Source organism: Cupressus sempervirens, chromosome 5, assembly GCF_028749045.1.
Source record: "Cupressus sempervirens isolate cs-2001-9-10 chromosome 5, ASM2874904v1, whole genome shotgun sequence".
In the NCBI taxonomy this organism is placed as follows: Eukaryota; Viridiplantae; Streptophyta; class Pinopsida; order Cupressales; family Cupressaceae; genus Cupressus; species Cupressus sempervirens.
The window spans coordinates 692,626,710-692,642,179 of record NC_143122.1 but is presented as its reverse complement, the minus strand read 5'-3'; the positions used below and the strand labels follow the sequence as shown (position 1 = coordinate 692,642,179).

General features: G+C 32.0%; 1 protein-coding gene across 1 annotated transcript; it reads left to right on the top strand.

The window, feature by feature from the left end:
* Nucleotides 1-4,844: 4,844 nt before the first annotated feature.
* LOC149557861 (xyloglucan endotransglucosylase protein 34-like) lies at nucleotides 4,845-6,513 on the top strand. Its single transcript, XM_089832330.1, has 4 exons — nucleotides 4,845-5,329; nucleotides 5,416-5,516; nucleotides 5,769-5,962; nucleotides 6,089-6,513. The coding sequence occupies exons 1-4, from the start codon at nucleotides 5,131-5,133 to the stop codon at nucleotides 6,435-6,437; spliced, it is 843 nt and encodes a 280-aa protein (XP_089688456.1). The 5' UTR covers nucleotides 4,845-5,130; the 3' UTR covers nucleotides 6,438-6,513.
* Nucleotides 6,514-15,470: the final 8,957 nt, after the last annotated feature.

Genomic DNA, 15,470 nt, shown 5'->3' with positions numbered 1-15,470 from the left:
GTCGTCTTCTTGAGAATATCCTTTACATACCAATCTAGCTTTGTTTCTTGATACCTTACCATCTTCATTCAACTTATTCCTAAATACCCATTTTGTTCCAATCACATTTTTATCTTTAGGCCTAGGTACAAGAGTCCAAGTTTTGTTCTTCTCTATTTGTTCTATTTCTTCATTCATAGCCTTAATCCAACTTCCATTTTCCAATGCATCTTTAACATTTCTAGATTCAAAATAAACAAGTAAACATGTACCTTTTAGCTTACTTCTTGTCATAGTACCTTCTGATTTGTCTCCAATAATCTGATCGGGTGCATGATGCCTCCTGACATACTTGGACAATACAGGTTCCTTGCCTCTTGAATGAATTGCATTGTCATCCTCTTTGAACTTCAACTTCAAGTTTTGGTTGCTCAGACTTGGTAGGCATTGGCTCAATAGCTTCAGACTGAGACTCAGGTCCTTGTGACTTAGTTTGAACTTCTTGCAACTCGGTAACTATATTGGGCTCAATAAATGTAGTCTTCTTATTGACAAATGTGTCTAGTAATGTATCAATGAAAAAAAAAATCTTGTAATCTTCTTATTGACAAATTTTCCTTTTCTATATTATTTTAAGATGTAACATTTACTTCCAAATATTTTTAGGTAACTTATATTGGGTTTATAGACATACCATAACTCATACGGAGTTTTAAATGTCTTTCTTCAACTATACTTGGTTTAAGGTATGAGCTGCAGTGCTGATAGCTTCCTTCCAGTATTTGATAGCAATGTTCTTTTCAATCATTAGAGTCCTTGCACAATCCATGATAGATCTGTTCCTCCTTTTAGCTATTCCATTATGCTCAGGAGTTCAAGGAGCTAATACCTGTCTTTTGATTCCTCTTTCAATACAAAAGTTATTGAATTCATCAGAGATGAATTCACCACCTCTGTCTAATCTCAAGCATTTCAATCTTTTCCTTGTTTCATTTTCTACTCTTGTCAAATACCATTTGAACTTCTCAAATGCTTTCGACTTCTCTCTTAGATACATAACAATCATTATTCTAGAGTAGTCATCAACAAAAAAAAAATTAACTTTTCTCCAGTATAGCTTTCTACTCCAATAGGTCCACACAAATTAGTATACACAATTTCCAAAATATCTTCAAACTGATAGTTTTTACTTTTAAAGCTATTCTTTCCCATTTTACCAATCTGACAATTTTTGCATAGACCAACATCAGGTTTTTTCAAACTAGGAATGCCTCTTACTTTCCTGAATTTGCTTTATTTCACCATGTTATCAAAATTTACATGACATAACCTTCTATGCCATAACCAACTTTCTTCAACTTGAGCAATAAAACATGAGCACTCACCAAGATCAAGATAAAACAAGTTACCCTTTGTTTGTTTGCCTAATCCAATCAGTTTTCCTTTATCATCCAGCAGTCTTGCTTTGCCATGCATGAATTCCACCTTGAATCCAATGTTGATTAGTTGTGCTACACTCAATAGATTATGCTTTAGTCCTTTAACCAAATATGCATTATCACATACAAGTTCTTTGGTTAATGAGATTCTGCCTCTTCCTTTTATGCAACAAGGTTCATTATTTCCAAACTTTACACTACCATCATCATAGTCTTCAAAGTGTTCAAACTTTTTTTTGTCACCAGTCATATGATGTGAACATACACTGTCTATGATCTATATATCATTTTTTCTCACATTATCAGATTCATCTTTCACAGCAATGTAAACAATTTCATCTTCACTATCATCAAAATCTTTAGAATCCTTAGCCATGAAGTAGGTTTTCTTACCTTTATCCTTGAATGATTTGTGATTTTTGAAATCCTTCTTACCATTGCACTTGTGACCTTTCTTCTCATCCTTGCTTCGCTTGTTTGGGCATCTAGTTGCAATATGACCAATTTTTTCACATGAAAAATAGATTAAGGAAACTTTACCTTTGTATTTTCCTCTGTCTCTAGAATATTTCCTTGCAAGCAATGCTTCAACAACTTCAAGATCACTATCAGAACTTTCTTTTGATTCTTCTTCACTTTCTAACTAAATGTTCTTTATTTTCTTGCCTTTCTCCTTAAGTGAAAGTTTGGCCTCAAATGCAGATTCAATATTCTTGGAAGCTGGAACATAATTGTCATAATTGTCTAGCTCAAAAGCTGTCAATATTCCCACTATGGCATTCAAAGTTATCTTATGATTTTTCTCACATCTTCTTTCTTGAATAGCAGATACTCTGATTGCATAAATAGGAAGTAATGTTCTAAGAACTTTACTTATAACAGTTTCTTCTTTGATTTCTCCTTCAAAAGTTTTGATTGCACTAACACTTGCTTTGATCCTTTCAACATATTTGGCAATGTTTTCATCCTCTCCCATTTTCATTTGATCAAATTGTCCTCTTAGGCTTTCTGTTTTGGCTCTCCTCACATTGTCATCACTACCATAGATTTCCTTTAGCTTGTTCCACATTTCATGAGCGTTTTTGCAATCTTTGATCTCATCAAATTCTTCATAGCTAAGAGCTAATGCAATTTCTATCATCGTGGTGTTATGGTTCTTTTTCTTTGTAATGTCTCCAACAAATAATGTGCCAATAGGAGCTACATATTCTTCATCAAGATATTTGTATCCTGAATCACCAATGGAAGCCAAATGAAGTCCCATAAGTCCCTGCTATGCTAAAAAGTTATCTCTGTCAAGCCTTGAAATTTTTCTCTTGTAAGATATTCTGATCTTTAGCTTAGGTCCTTGAAACCCTTCCTGCAAGAACCAAATGCTCTGATACCAATTGTTGGAAATATAGCTAGAGTAACTAAGAAGAGGGGGGGGTTACTACTGTCACTCGATAAACATACTTAAAATGTTGTAACTTGATAAATGCAGTGTATGTTAACTTTAAACGTGAACATAGTGATTAATATGCAAGTATGAGAGAAAAGAAATGAACACAAGAGACACCAAATTTAACATGGAAATCCAATATGGAAAAAAACCACCAATTTAACTAGCTAGTAATTTTCACTCTTCTGAAGTGAGCTCTATTAGGACCCAACCCTATTAGAGGTTACAAAACACACTGTTAGGTGTGACCGTATTAGAGGATTTAATCACCCTGTTAGGAGTGGCCTTGTTAGAAGTCTTTAGAACAATTCAATAGAACTATCACCTTGTTAGAGGATTTACAAGTGGCTGTTAAACCAACTTTGTTAAGAGATTTTGAAATCACTGCTATAATGATAAGAAAGTAACAATGAAATGATCTGAATGAGATGCAACTATATTGTTGATTACAGATCTCTATTTTGCTTCACTAGATCCTTCCTAGTCAAATATAGCTTTGTTGCTCCTCAAGGATATCTAACCATCCTTCAAAGTTTTCTCACACTTTCCTTCTCAAACAATCAATCCACTTGTATACTTGCTTGTTCATAATTAGAATTCTCAACTTGACCTTTCATATATACCATTCAAATTATCAAGTCGATTCATTTACAAGTTACAATCACCAATAATCATTACCACATTTGGCTAGAATTAATACTTGAAACAATTAAACTTTATTTCACAAATCAACAAAATCATTCATTAGTCGGCCCTGCTCGATAGACACTGATCCTGAAAAGAACAACAGAAGCTCGATTAACACGGCAAACCCTGCAAAATTCTTTAGAGACCGAGTGAACTCAGTAAACACTATCTTCCTTCGTTAACCATGAAGGCTCGGTTAAACTTACTTTCTGCCACATTTTCCTTCGACGCCCGAGTGAGCTTAGTAGACACTGTCTATGTAGAGTAATGTTCAGGAATGCTCGATAGACATTGAAAATTGTCTTGTTGACCAATTGAGCTCGGTAGATACTGACTAATAACTGATATGACATTTGTGTGGCATCAAAGACAACACACAATTACACAATTGTATCCAACATATAACTACTAGATTTTTTAAAACAAATAAATTATAAAATAAGTATTTTATGATTAAATGATATAAATCTTTATAAAGAAGTCATTTATACAATAAGATTGCCAATTCCTTTGAACAACCAGCCCACATCTTTTACTAACACTTCACCTTCATCTTTATTAATTTTTCATTTATATTTCTTAGCATATTTCCAATCCTAACATTCCTAAAATGATAATTAAATTACAATTTTATAAATCACTGACTATTTGGCACATTACCAGCACTTTAATGTAATTGCTTCCAATATTATTTGCTCCTAACCCATATATAAGAAGTTTATATTCTATATTATAGCAATTTTAAAAACTATTTGATAATATTAAATGTTCTAAAATTAACTTTTCTTTTATAAAAAAATTAAGTTAGTCAGTAGCTTTACTTAAATAGATAACAATAAAAAATCAAAATACTGATGCCATTTGTACATAAATCAACTTTAAAAACATCTAAAAGTTTAAATTGTAAAATAATTGAAACCCAAAATTAAATTACAAGGAAAGGAAACATTTGTAAGAACTTTTATGCTTAACTTTTTACAAGGAAAGGAAACATTTGTAAAAGCTTTTATGCTAACTTTTTCCACTTCTAACAAAGATTCTTGATGTAACTTTTTCCAACTCATCCAAAGATTCTTAATATTGACATGGAATCTAATTCTGCAGCAATTATGAACCTTAAAATAATATCTTTGATTTCTCATTCCGCAATACAATTCAATGTTAGTCCTCATTTCAAATCCTGAGTTGGGAAGCATAGAACGCCCACCCAATCAATGCTGCTGATTGTGTTTGACAATCATATTGCAATAAAAAATTTATTTATTTCTTAACAAATTATTAGCTTCTCAAAGTAATATAGCAAATTCATGGTCAATCTCTGTGAAGTGGGTGAAGAAAATTTTAATGATGTGGAATGAATCAGATACAACAATTTGCCAGCTAAGAAGATCAAATGTTTACAGCCAAGCTTCCAATACAGAGATATATCATAAGAATACAACCCCACCAAAACAACTGCTTCCCTAATCCACTTTTTTTATTACAAAATAGTTGCAGCCTGACTGCCCATATAAATCAAACAGCCCATGTCTACGTACAACCACACACCCACATTCAAGAAAGCATTTTAATTCTACTTTGATTATGCAATCAGAAACAGCCATTATGGGTTTTATTAAATGCCTTGGATTTCTGCTCTTGTTATTCCTCACGCAGTCAAATGCCAGTGCTAGGCTTTATTCCACAAGTCTACAAAACGAATTTTCTGTCTCCTGGGCTGCTGATCATGTTAATTTTCTCAGAGGTGGCCATGAGCTGCAGCTTAAGCTTGATCATAACTCTGGTACACTTTTGAGCATCTTTTTACTGAATTCTGCCAAGAAACATGTATTGTTTAGTGATGTTTATCTTCAATTTCAATGTTCGCAGGCTCAGGATTCACCTCCAAGAAGAAGTACCTGTTTGGGAACATTTCCATGCAAATCAAGCTGGTTCCAGGGGACTCAGCAGGCACTGTAACTGCTTATTATGTATGTATAATGCCTCTTCTATAATGTTTGTTTTCTTAGGAGTATTTTTCAGTTGTGCTTTTGGAATCGATTGTTTAAACCTTTTTCATCAACATTTTGGATCACAATTTGTGATTCATCATCAGAATGAAAGAGAGAAGGCAAAAGGGAAAAAATGTGAGTCTAACAATTTTTTCTTAACAGTAGTGTAACAGAGTGCATGCTAACATTTTGAAGGGGCTCATGTTGTTACTCATGATAATCTGATTGCAGTTGTCTTCAGAGGGAGCCAACCATGATGAACTGGACTTTGAGTTTCTTGGGAACAAAACAGGGGAGCCTTACATCCTTCAGACAAATGTGTATGCAAGTGGAAAAGGTGACAGAGAGCAAAGGATTTATCTTTGGTTTGATCCCACAGAGGAATTTCACTCCTATGGTGTACTCTGGACTCCACAACACATCTTGTATGTTATATTTTCTCAATCTGTATTCCAAAATAAATTCTTGGCATATATATAACATTGTTTCTAGCTAAAATCTCCAAGTCCCATTTGATTTTCATTACTGGGTTGTGATTATATTGATTGCAGATTCATGGTCGATGATGTACCAATAAGAGCGTTCAAGAATAACAAGGCAGTCGGTGTTCCATATCCAGAGAGACAGGCCATGGGAGTGTACTCAAGCTTATGGAATGGGGATAGTTGGGCAACACAAGGGGGCCTTGTTAAGATAGACTGGTCACATGCTCCTTTTGTTGCATCCTACCGCAATTTCCAAGCACATAATTCAATCAATGGAAGATATCAGACAGATATGTTGAATCCTGATGAGAAGAAGAAATTGTGGTGGGTAAAGAAAAATTACATGATATATGACTATTGCAATGATAAACAAAGATATCCAGTCCCTCCCCCAGAGTGTACAATAAACTCATGAATTGTTTGTGGCATAGTTTAGAGCTATGAAACAACAGTATATGTGTATATAATTAATAAACTGTTATCACTCTCCATGCTCTGCTTTGCTCTACTGGTGTGTTTTTCTTCTTGTTATTTCAGTTGATTTGAAGAATGTGGTGATTATAGTGATCACAGAAAAAAGTTAAATAAAATTTTCAATTTAATTAATAAATAAATGGTTGTGTTGTCATTTATTGGGCTACAGGTTTCAATGTTAAGAAAATTTCTCTAATACTTGATATACTTCAATTCGTATAGTAAATTGCATTATTTCTCCGACAATTTATATGTTTTGTGATATTTTTGCACAAATTTATTTATTATTTCAATTTTACAGTTTTGTACTAAGAAAAATCAGTTTTGGCTTCTTTTTCTCTTTTTCTTCTTCCACTTCTTCTCACCGTTGTCCTTCTCATTCTTCTCCTTACTTTCGTTGTCTTCTCTTTCTCCTCTTCCTCTCCTCTTCTTCCCTCTTCTTCTTACACTTCCTCTCTGGTTTCTTCTTATTCATCTTCCTCTTATGCTTCCTCTTATGCTGCTGCTTCTTCCTTTTCTTCTTCTGCTCCTCTTGCACTCCTCCTCTATCATATTCTTTCTTCTTCTTCCACTTCATTTGAACACCCTTCTCCTTTGGCTTCTCCTTCTTCCACTTTGTTTTACTCTTCTCCTCCTCTTTCTTTTTATTAAAGATGAATTTTTATTTATGATTATAGTTGAAGTAAAAGAGGAGTGAAAATTTATGATTATAGTTTAGTTATGTAATTAAATATTGATATAATCAGATATAAGAAATAATATTATTATATTATAGTCAATAGACTGATTGTGAGAGCATTGCTTCCTAAAGAAAATTCATAAGCCTATTGTTGGAAAAAAAAAATCAAATTTTCCAACTATTTTCACAGAGAAGTTGTTAGTTTCCAATATTTTCAACATTTCGTTACTTTTCTCCTGTTTTTTTTTTTTTTTTTTTTTTTTTAGGGCTAAATGATGATTGACATATTAGAAGATTTTCAGTTTAGCTCTGTTGTTTTTATTTAGAAACTCATATTATAGTTGATGGAAATCAAACTTTTATTTCCATAATAACTTTGAATGTGTTTCTTTTGAAATAAAAGAGGGGTGAAGAAAGGGCATCAAACAGTTCTATCAAGATCCACCAAATGATCTAATTGATGGGATAAGTCCATAGGAAGTTGGGGCTTATCAACAATGTTCCAACTATGCATATTTTCAGAAGTCCACTTTGACAGACAATCAACAACACTATTCAATTCCCTGAAAATATGAGTGAAAGTAACAAACTCTAAAGACGTATACAAATTATGAATCTGTTGGACAATCAAAGCTAACTTCCAACTGACAACCTCAGAATATTACCAATTCAATAGACGTATCACCACTTGTGAATAGGAATGTTTTATATTGATGAGAGTTCTAAATTTGATTTTTTTAATTTTTTGGATCATCTCCCACCAATGCCAAAATACCTACCAGCAAGCTGCTTGTCAGGCCACCTTGATGGTTGTAAGTATTAAATTTACCTTATTGATGTGAGAGAAGCTTCCATATTATCTTCATTTTCTTGTTAGAAAATGAATTTAATTAATCAAAATTCAAGAACAAGATCACTTCTCGAGTCACTCCCCAAGCTAAGAAATGATTGAAAATCGCCCATAAACTTATGATTTAAGGTACTGTATAAAAATACTTATTGAATTTGTATATTAAGGCAATTGAGAATTTACGTGTACGAGAAAGAGAAATCATATACAGAGATTTTAGACCCTAAAGATTACTACAATACCCACTTTAAAAATGAGCTCTTACAATAATTATAATTTAACTTTATATTGAAATAAATAGTAAATTACGGATAAAATACATGACTGTAATCAGAACAGGATCTAGACAGTAGAATGTCTATATCATATAATACTCACTTCAAGATGAATTCCTAAAATAATTATAATTTATTTGTTATTGGAATAAACTGAGGATTCCAGATAAAAGACATGACTAAAATCATACCAGGACCCAGTCATAAAAATGGCTATGATCGCCAAAAATAGACATAATAGCCATAATTGCTGAAGTGATCAAAGAATCACAGTATACTATATAACCTTACGAAAGCTAAACAAAATCATTGCCCGTGTAGTTATGGATGGAAGAATGACTATTATATGTGTATTATTGATAGGATTCAAAAGTTCCCATCCCATTACCAGTAGCTTGTTTGTTAAACCATCTCTGTGGATTCCCACGGTATAATGACAAACATTCTTTCAAAAACAATAATGCATATTGCATATTCAAGAGGGAGAATATAGGACATGCACTCCACAATTCAATAACTCTGCTCTCATTATCACAATAAAATATGTTTCATAAAGGGGTATTATTATGATATCATCTATTTCCTTTGAACCTCTCCATTTTTAAAAAAAAATTGTAAGAATGGTTTAAGTTTATAATATGATTGAGAGGTGGATATGATTGAGAGTGGACAACAATAGAATGTTTATAAAACTTTTTAAAATGATAAGATTATGTAATCAACTAAACCAATTTCACATAAAAATTTGATTAAGTTGATAGGCTTGTTGTGGGAAGTTGGGAACTTTCTTCCTAAATTTTAAGTTTTTGGAAGAAAAATTGTAAGACATTTTACAATTTTCCATAAAATACAACAATTTTGCACAAGCACCTTTCCTTTCTCATATATAAAAAAATAATAAATAATTAGAAACTTCCCGAATTTGTTTCTCAAAATATAATTTTTTAATATTCATAGTGATGGTATTATTTCATTGTTTTTAGTGTTGTTGCATCAAATTTTTAGAAACTTTTTTTAAAAATTTTAAATAATTAGAAACTTCCAAAAAAAAAAAATTGTTAAATAATTAGAAACTTCAAATATTTGTTTCCCAATTTATCTTTTTATTTTAATATTAATAGAAATGATATTATTTCATTGTCCTATTACATCAAAAAAATTCACTCCTTCAACACTAACCTTATTTATAGGGTCTTCAAAAATCTTCTTTTATAGGTCTCTTGTTCCAACTTCTATTTTAGATTGGTCCATTCTTAGGTAAGTTGGAAAATTTTGCATTTTTCTCCTCTTCTTTAACTCTAAAGAATTTTTTTACAACATTTTTCCATGGCTTGTTAAAAATGTATGCTCTGACCCTTTTATTTGCAAAGAAACAATACCATTTTTGCAACAAAAAAAAAAAATCTATTTTCTTCTATGTATATTTCAGCCTCTGTACTTACATGAAAATGAAATGTGACTTCACTAAACAGAGGAATCTCTTGTTTACAAGACCTTATATGGGTATGTGGAAATCATCGTGGGCCAAACTATACCCTTAAGTGGTAATGTAAAATCAGAAAATCAAGTTTATATCAACCTGACATGCAATTTTGAGCTAGTTATAAAATCATGTTAAAAAGTTGTAAGATAGAATCTAAAGAAAATTGAATGTAGTTTGTAAACTACTAGGCCTTATCTAAAAATAATTTAATCTGATTGATCAATATTTTATATTTTAATGTAGTAGTACAAAAATTAAGGAGTGACACATATTTTTGGTTACTTTTATTCCAAACAAATAATTAATTATGAATTTTCTACTACAACATTTTCAAAAAAAATAGGTTCGTGTTTGAGTACCTTAACCAATTCAAAATATTATCAAATTTAATTTATTTTATTTTTATAGTATTAGGCGAAGCATAGAATGTGATGCATCTTTCATATTTCAAAAATATTTTGTTCCTTGAAAGTTATAGCAATCTGCAATCACTATGTAAGTCAACACTTTATAGATATCTTCATTTTAAAATAAGTAATAATTACTTATCGAGCTCATATTTTGACAGCAATTATATCACTAGAAAGATGAGAACATCCTCAAAAAACCCTTTTCATTTTAACAAATTCGGTCATATTAAAAGTTGTTAGGTACCTCCTCGAAGTTTTGAAGTCACCTAAATGGGGAGAAATCACATTTTTTGAGTAGATCAACAAGGCTTGGTAATTACCAAGCCTAATAAATACCCAATATATTGGGTATTCGGTATCTCCCAAAGGAATCAAATTGAAAATGGAGAATGGGGATTGAATGTTTAGGAAGGGTCCTCATTATCATATCCATGATCCATGTGAGGTGTTTTAACTATTACAAATGGTATTTTTGTTTGTGTGTTATAATATAGTCATATTATACTTTATTATATTATATTATATTATTATATATTATTATATATTATAGTTTAACATAACATATTCTATTCTATTCTATTCTATTATAATATAATATGAATCAAATTCTATTATATTAAATTATATGATACAACACACATATGTTGTCATGAACCTATGACCCCTTTTGACACATATGATCAATTAGAATATGTCTATAGGAGTCCTAGAAGCACTAGGAACATATGTTGTCATCAAATGTGTCAAAAAGAGTCATAGGTTAATCTATGACCTCTTTCGACACGTACAATCAATTAGAATATGTCCTTAGGGGTACTAGGATCCCTAGGGACATGTGTTGTCAACAAATGTATCTAAAGGGGTCATGGGTTAAGCTATCACTCCTTTTGACACATACAATCGATTGGAATATGTCCCTAGGACCCCTAAGGACATATGTTGTCATCAAATGTGTCAGAAGGGGCCATAGGTTAAGCTATGACCCCTTTCAACACATAGAATCAATTAGAATATGTCCCTAGGGGTTATAGGACCCCTAGGGACATATTTTATCATCAAATATGTCAAAAGGGGTCATAGGTTAAGCTATGACCCCTTTAAACACATACTAAGTTGTCATAAAATATGTCAAGAAGGGTCATAGGTTAATCTATGACCACTTTCAACCCATACAATCAATTAGAATATGTCTTTAGAGGTCCTAGGACCCCTAGGGACATATGTTGTTATCAAATGTGTCAAAATGGGTCATAGGTTAAGCTATGATCCCTTTCAACAAATATAATCAATTAGAATATGTCCCTAGGGATCCTAGGGATATATGTTGTCATTAAATGTGTTGAAAGGGGTCATAGGTTAAGCTATGACCCCTTTCAACACATACAATCAATTAGAATATGTCCCTCGGTGTCCTAGGGACATATGTAATCCCTAGGTGTCCTAGGGACATATGTTGTCATCAAATGTGTCGAAAGGGATCATAGATTAACCTATGATCCTTTTCAACACATACAATCAATTAGAATATGTCCCTAAGGGTCATATGTTGTCATGAAATGTGTCGAAAGGAATCAAAGGTCAACTTATGACCCCTTTTTACCTATACGATCAATTAGAATATGTCCCTAGGGATCATAGGAACCCTAGGGACATATTTTGTCATCAAATATGTCAAAAGGGGACATAGGTTAAGATATGACCCCTTTCAATACATACAATCAATTAGAATATGTCCCTAGGTGTCCTAGAACCCCTAGGGACATATGTTGTCATCAAGTGTGTCAAAAAGGGTCATAGGTTATGCTATTACCCCTTTTGACACATATAATTAATTAGAATATGTCCATATGGGTCATAGGACCCCTATGAACATATAGTTTCATCAAATATGTTGAAAAGGGTCATCGATTAACCTGTGACCCGTTTTGACCCATACAATCAATTAGAATTCAATAGAATATAAAATATATTATATTATAATATAAAGAATTTATTATATTATATTATATTATATTATAACATATTATAATATAAAGAATTTATTATATTATATTATATTATATTATAACATATTATAATATAAAATAATATAATAAAGTATAATAGGAATATATTATAACACACTAACAAAAATACCATTTGTAATAGTTAAAACATGAATCATGGATCATGGAGGGGATAATAAGGACCTTTCCTCAACTTTCAATCCCAACCCTCAATTTTCTATTTGATTCCTTTATATATTTAGGCAGGAGATATTAGGTATCTGATATATTGGATACCTGATATATAGGATACCCTATATTTTATTGGTGAACTTTTTGAAAAATGTGACTGTGGTCCCCTTACCCAAGACATGCAAAAATCCAAACACATTTTCATAGGTTTTTAAAGTTTTGCAAGGAAAAGACAAAATTTGGGGGCCTTACTTTCAGAAAGTGATCCAATCAGTTGATTAGGTGTCTTAGAATCGTTGACACAATGAGGAGCAGTATAGGTGAAAGTCTAAATGAAAGAGGTAGGTGATGGATGAAGGAATTGAAGAATATAGGAAAAAAGATAGGGAAAACCATCTTAAAAAGAGACAAGGTATGGGTATGTGCAAGATCATGGTGTACCAAACTATGGGCTTAAGTGGCAGTGAAAAATCAGCAAATCAAAGTTATGTCAACTTGACACATAATTTTAAAGTGGTTATGAACTTTATATCAAAAATTTGTGAGAAAATAATTTGTATGAAATTGAATGTAGTTTGTAAACTACTAGGCCTTATCAGGAGAAAAAAATAATTGATTGGTCAAAAGTTTGGATTTTAATGCAGTACTATAAAAAATTTAGGGATAAAATAAAAAGTAAGTGTATGTCTGACCACCTTAATCAAAATCAAATGATAATATTTTTTTAATATAATTATAGATATAAAAAGTAGACTCATGCCTAGATGTGACACATATTTTTCAGTATTTTTATTCCAAATAAATAATTAAATATGAATTTTCTACCAAAACATTTTTGGAAAAAAAAGCTCTCGTGTCTGACCACCTTAACTAATAAAAAATTTTACCGAATTTAATTTTTCATTTATTTTTCTTATACTAGGTAAAGCATAGAATGTGATGCAACTTTTAGATTTAAAAAATGCTATACCGTTTGAAAGATATAGCTATTTTTCAATCAGTATGTCAATTAGCACTTTACAATAATCTTCATTGATAATTAACTAATAAATAATTATCAAACTCAGAATTTGACAAAAATTATATTTATGGAATCTCGAGAGCCATATTAAAAAACCCTTTTCGTTCCATTCAATTTCGATCAAAATAACATTGTCAAATGGCTACCCAAAGTCTAAGTGTCACTAAAACCCTCCTCAAACACGTTTGAGTTGACCGGGCAGGCTTGGTGAATACCAGGCCTAATCAGATATCTGATCTCAAATCAGATATCCGATATGAAATTGGATATTCGATATGGTTCGGTGAGCCCCCATACGCTTTTGGAGGGAAATTTCAAATCACAAGACATTTTAGAGTGAAAACTGAGTTTCTGATTTATAGTTTATAACTTATCAATTATTTGAGTTATATTACTATGTCAAAATATATTATAATATATTTTATATATATAATAACATTTAATGTAAAGATATAACATATAATATATTATATTATTCTTATTATAATCTATAAATATAATATATATTATTATATTATATTATTATTATTTTTCCTATATTTTTATTAAATATAACAATGTAATATATTGTACCTATATATATATATATATATATATATATATATATATATATATATATATATATATATATATATATATATATATATATATATATATATATATATATATATATATATATATATATATATATATATGGGCGGGGGCCCTAGCTCGGTTGGCTAAATCTTCCCTGTTGCAGGGGGTTGGTCATGGGTTCTAGTCTCCCCTATCCTCCTGGTACCGGTGGGCGTGTTGCGCCAGCGCTACCGGTCACGTTAAAAAGTTTACCAGGCACACCTTTTTTTAAAAGAAAAAAAAGAAAAAGAAAGCCAATAGTGGCATGTTGTGATGGTCAAGTTGTTGAGTTGTTATCCTTGCCATCAAGGTTCAAACCTAATAGGGATGAGGTCCCCTGTTTGTGACCTCACTGGTTCATAGCTCCAGCTCAAAGCGTTTACCCCTCTTCAAAATATATATATATATATATATATATATATACAGTATTATTATAATCTATAATATATTATTATTATTATGAGCTATTTTATTATTATATAATAAAATATTGTCTTATTAGTTTATAATATATATATATATATATATATATATATATATATATATATATGTCCCTAGGGGTCCTAGGACCCCTAGGGACATATGAGAATCATTCTTATGGGTCGAAGGGGGTCATTAGGTGACCTATGACCCCCTTCGACCCATTACATGATGACATATGTCCCTAGGACCCCTAAGGACATATTAGAATCATTTAGAATCATTCTAAATGACATGATGACATATGTCCCTAGGGGTCCTAGGACCTCTAGGAACATATTAATATCTTTCTTATGGATCGAAGGGGGTCATAGATATGACCCATTACATGATGACATATGTCCCTAGGGCTCCTAAGAACCCTAGGGACGTATTAATATCTTTCTTATGGGTCGAAGGGGGTCATAGAGTGACCTATGACCCCCTTCAACCCACTAAATAATGACATTTATCCCTAGGGATCCTAGGACCCCTAGGAACATATGTCATCATGTAATGGGTCAAAGCACGTCATAGGTCAACCTATGACCCCCTTTGACCCATAAGAAAGATTCTATTATGTCCCTAGGTGTCCTAGGACCCCTAGGGACATATGTTGTCATTTAATGGGTCGAAGGGGTTCATAGGTCAACCTATGACACCCTTTGACCCATTTAAACGATTCTAATATGTCCCTAGGGGTTATAGGACCCCTAGGCACATATGTCATCATGTAATGGGTTGAAAGAGATCATAGGTAAAACTATGACCCCCTTTGACCCATAAGAACGATTCTAATATGTCCCTAGGGGTCCTAAGACCCCTAGGGACATATGTCATCATGTAATGGGTCAAAAGAGGTCATAGGTCAAACTATGACACCCTTTGACTCATTTGAACGATTATAATATGTCCCTAGGTGTCTTAGGACCCCTACGGACATATGTCATCATGTAATGGGTTGAAGGCAGTCATAGGTCAACTTATGACCCCTTTGACCCATTT

Excerpts from the sequence above, each read along its gene's own strand:
- LOC149557861 (XM_089832330.1), top strand. The coding sequence starts at position 5,131 with ATGCAATCAGAAACAGCCATTATGGGTTTTATTAAATGCCTTGGATTT. Across the intron at positions 5,330-5,415 it reads TAAGCTTGATCATAACTCTG|GCTCAGGATTCACCTCCAAG; the intron begins GTACACTTTTGA and ends CAATGTTCGCAG. Across the intron at positions 5,517-5,768 it reads GCACTGTAACTGCTTATTAT|TTGTCTTCAGAGGGAGCCAA; the intron begins GTATGTATAATG and ends ATCTGATTGCAG.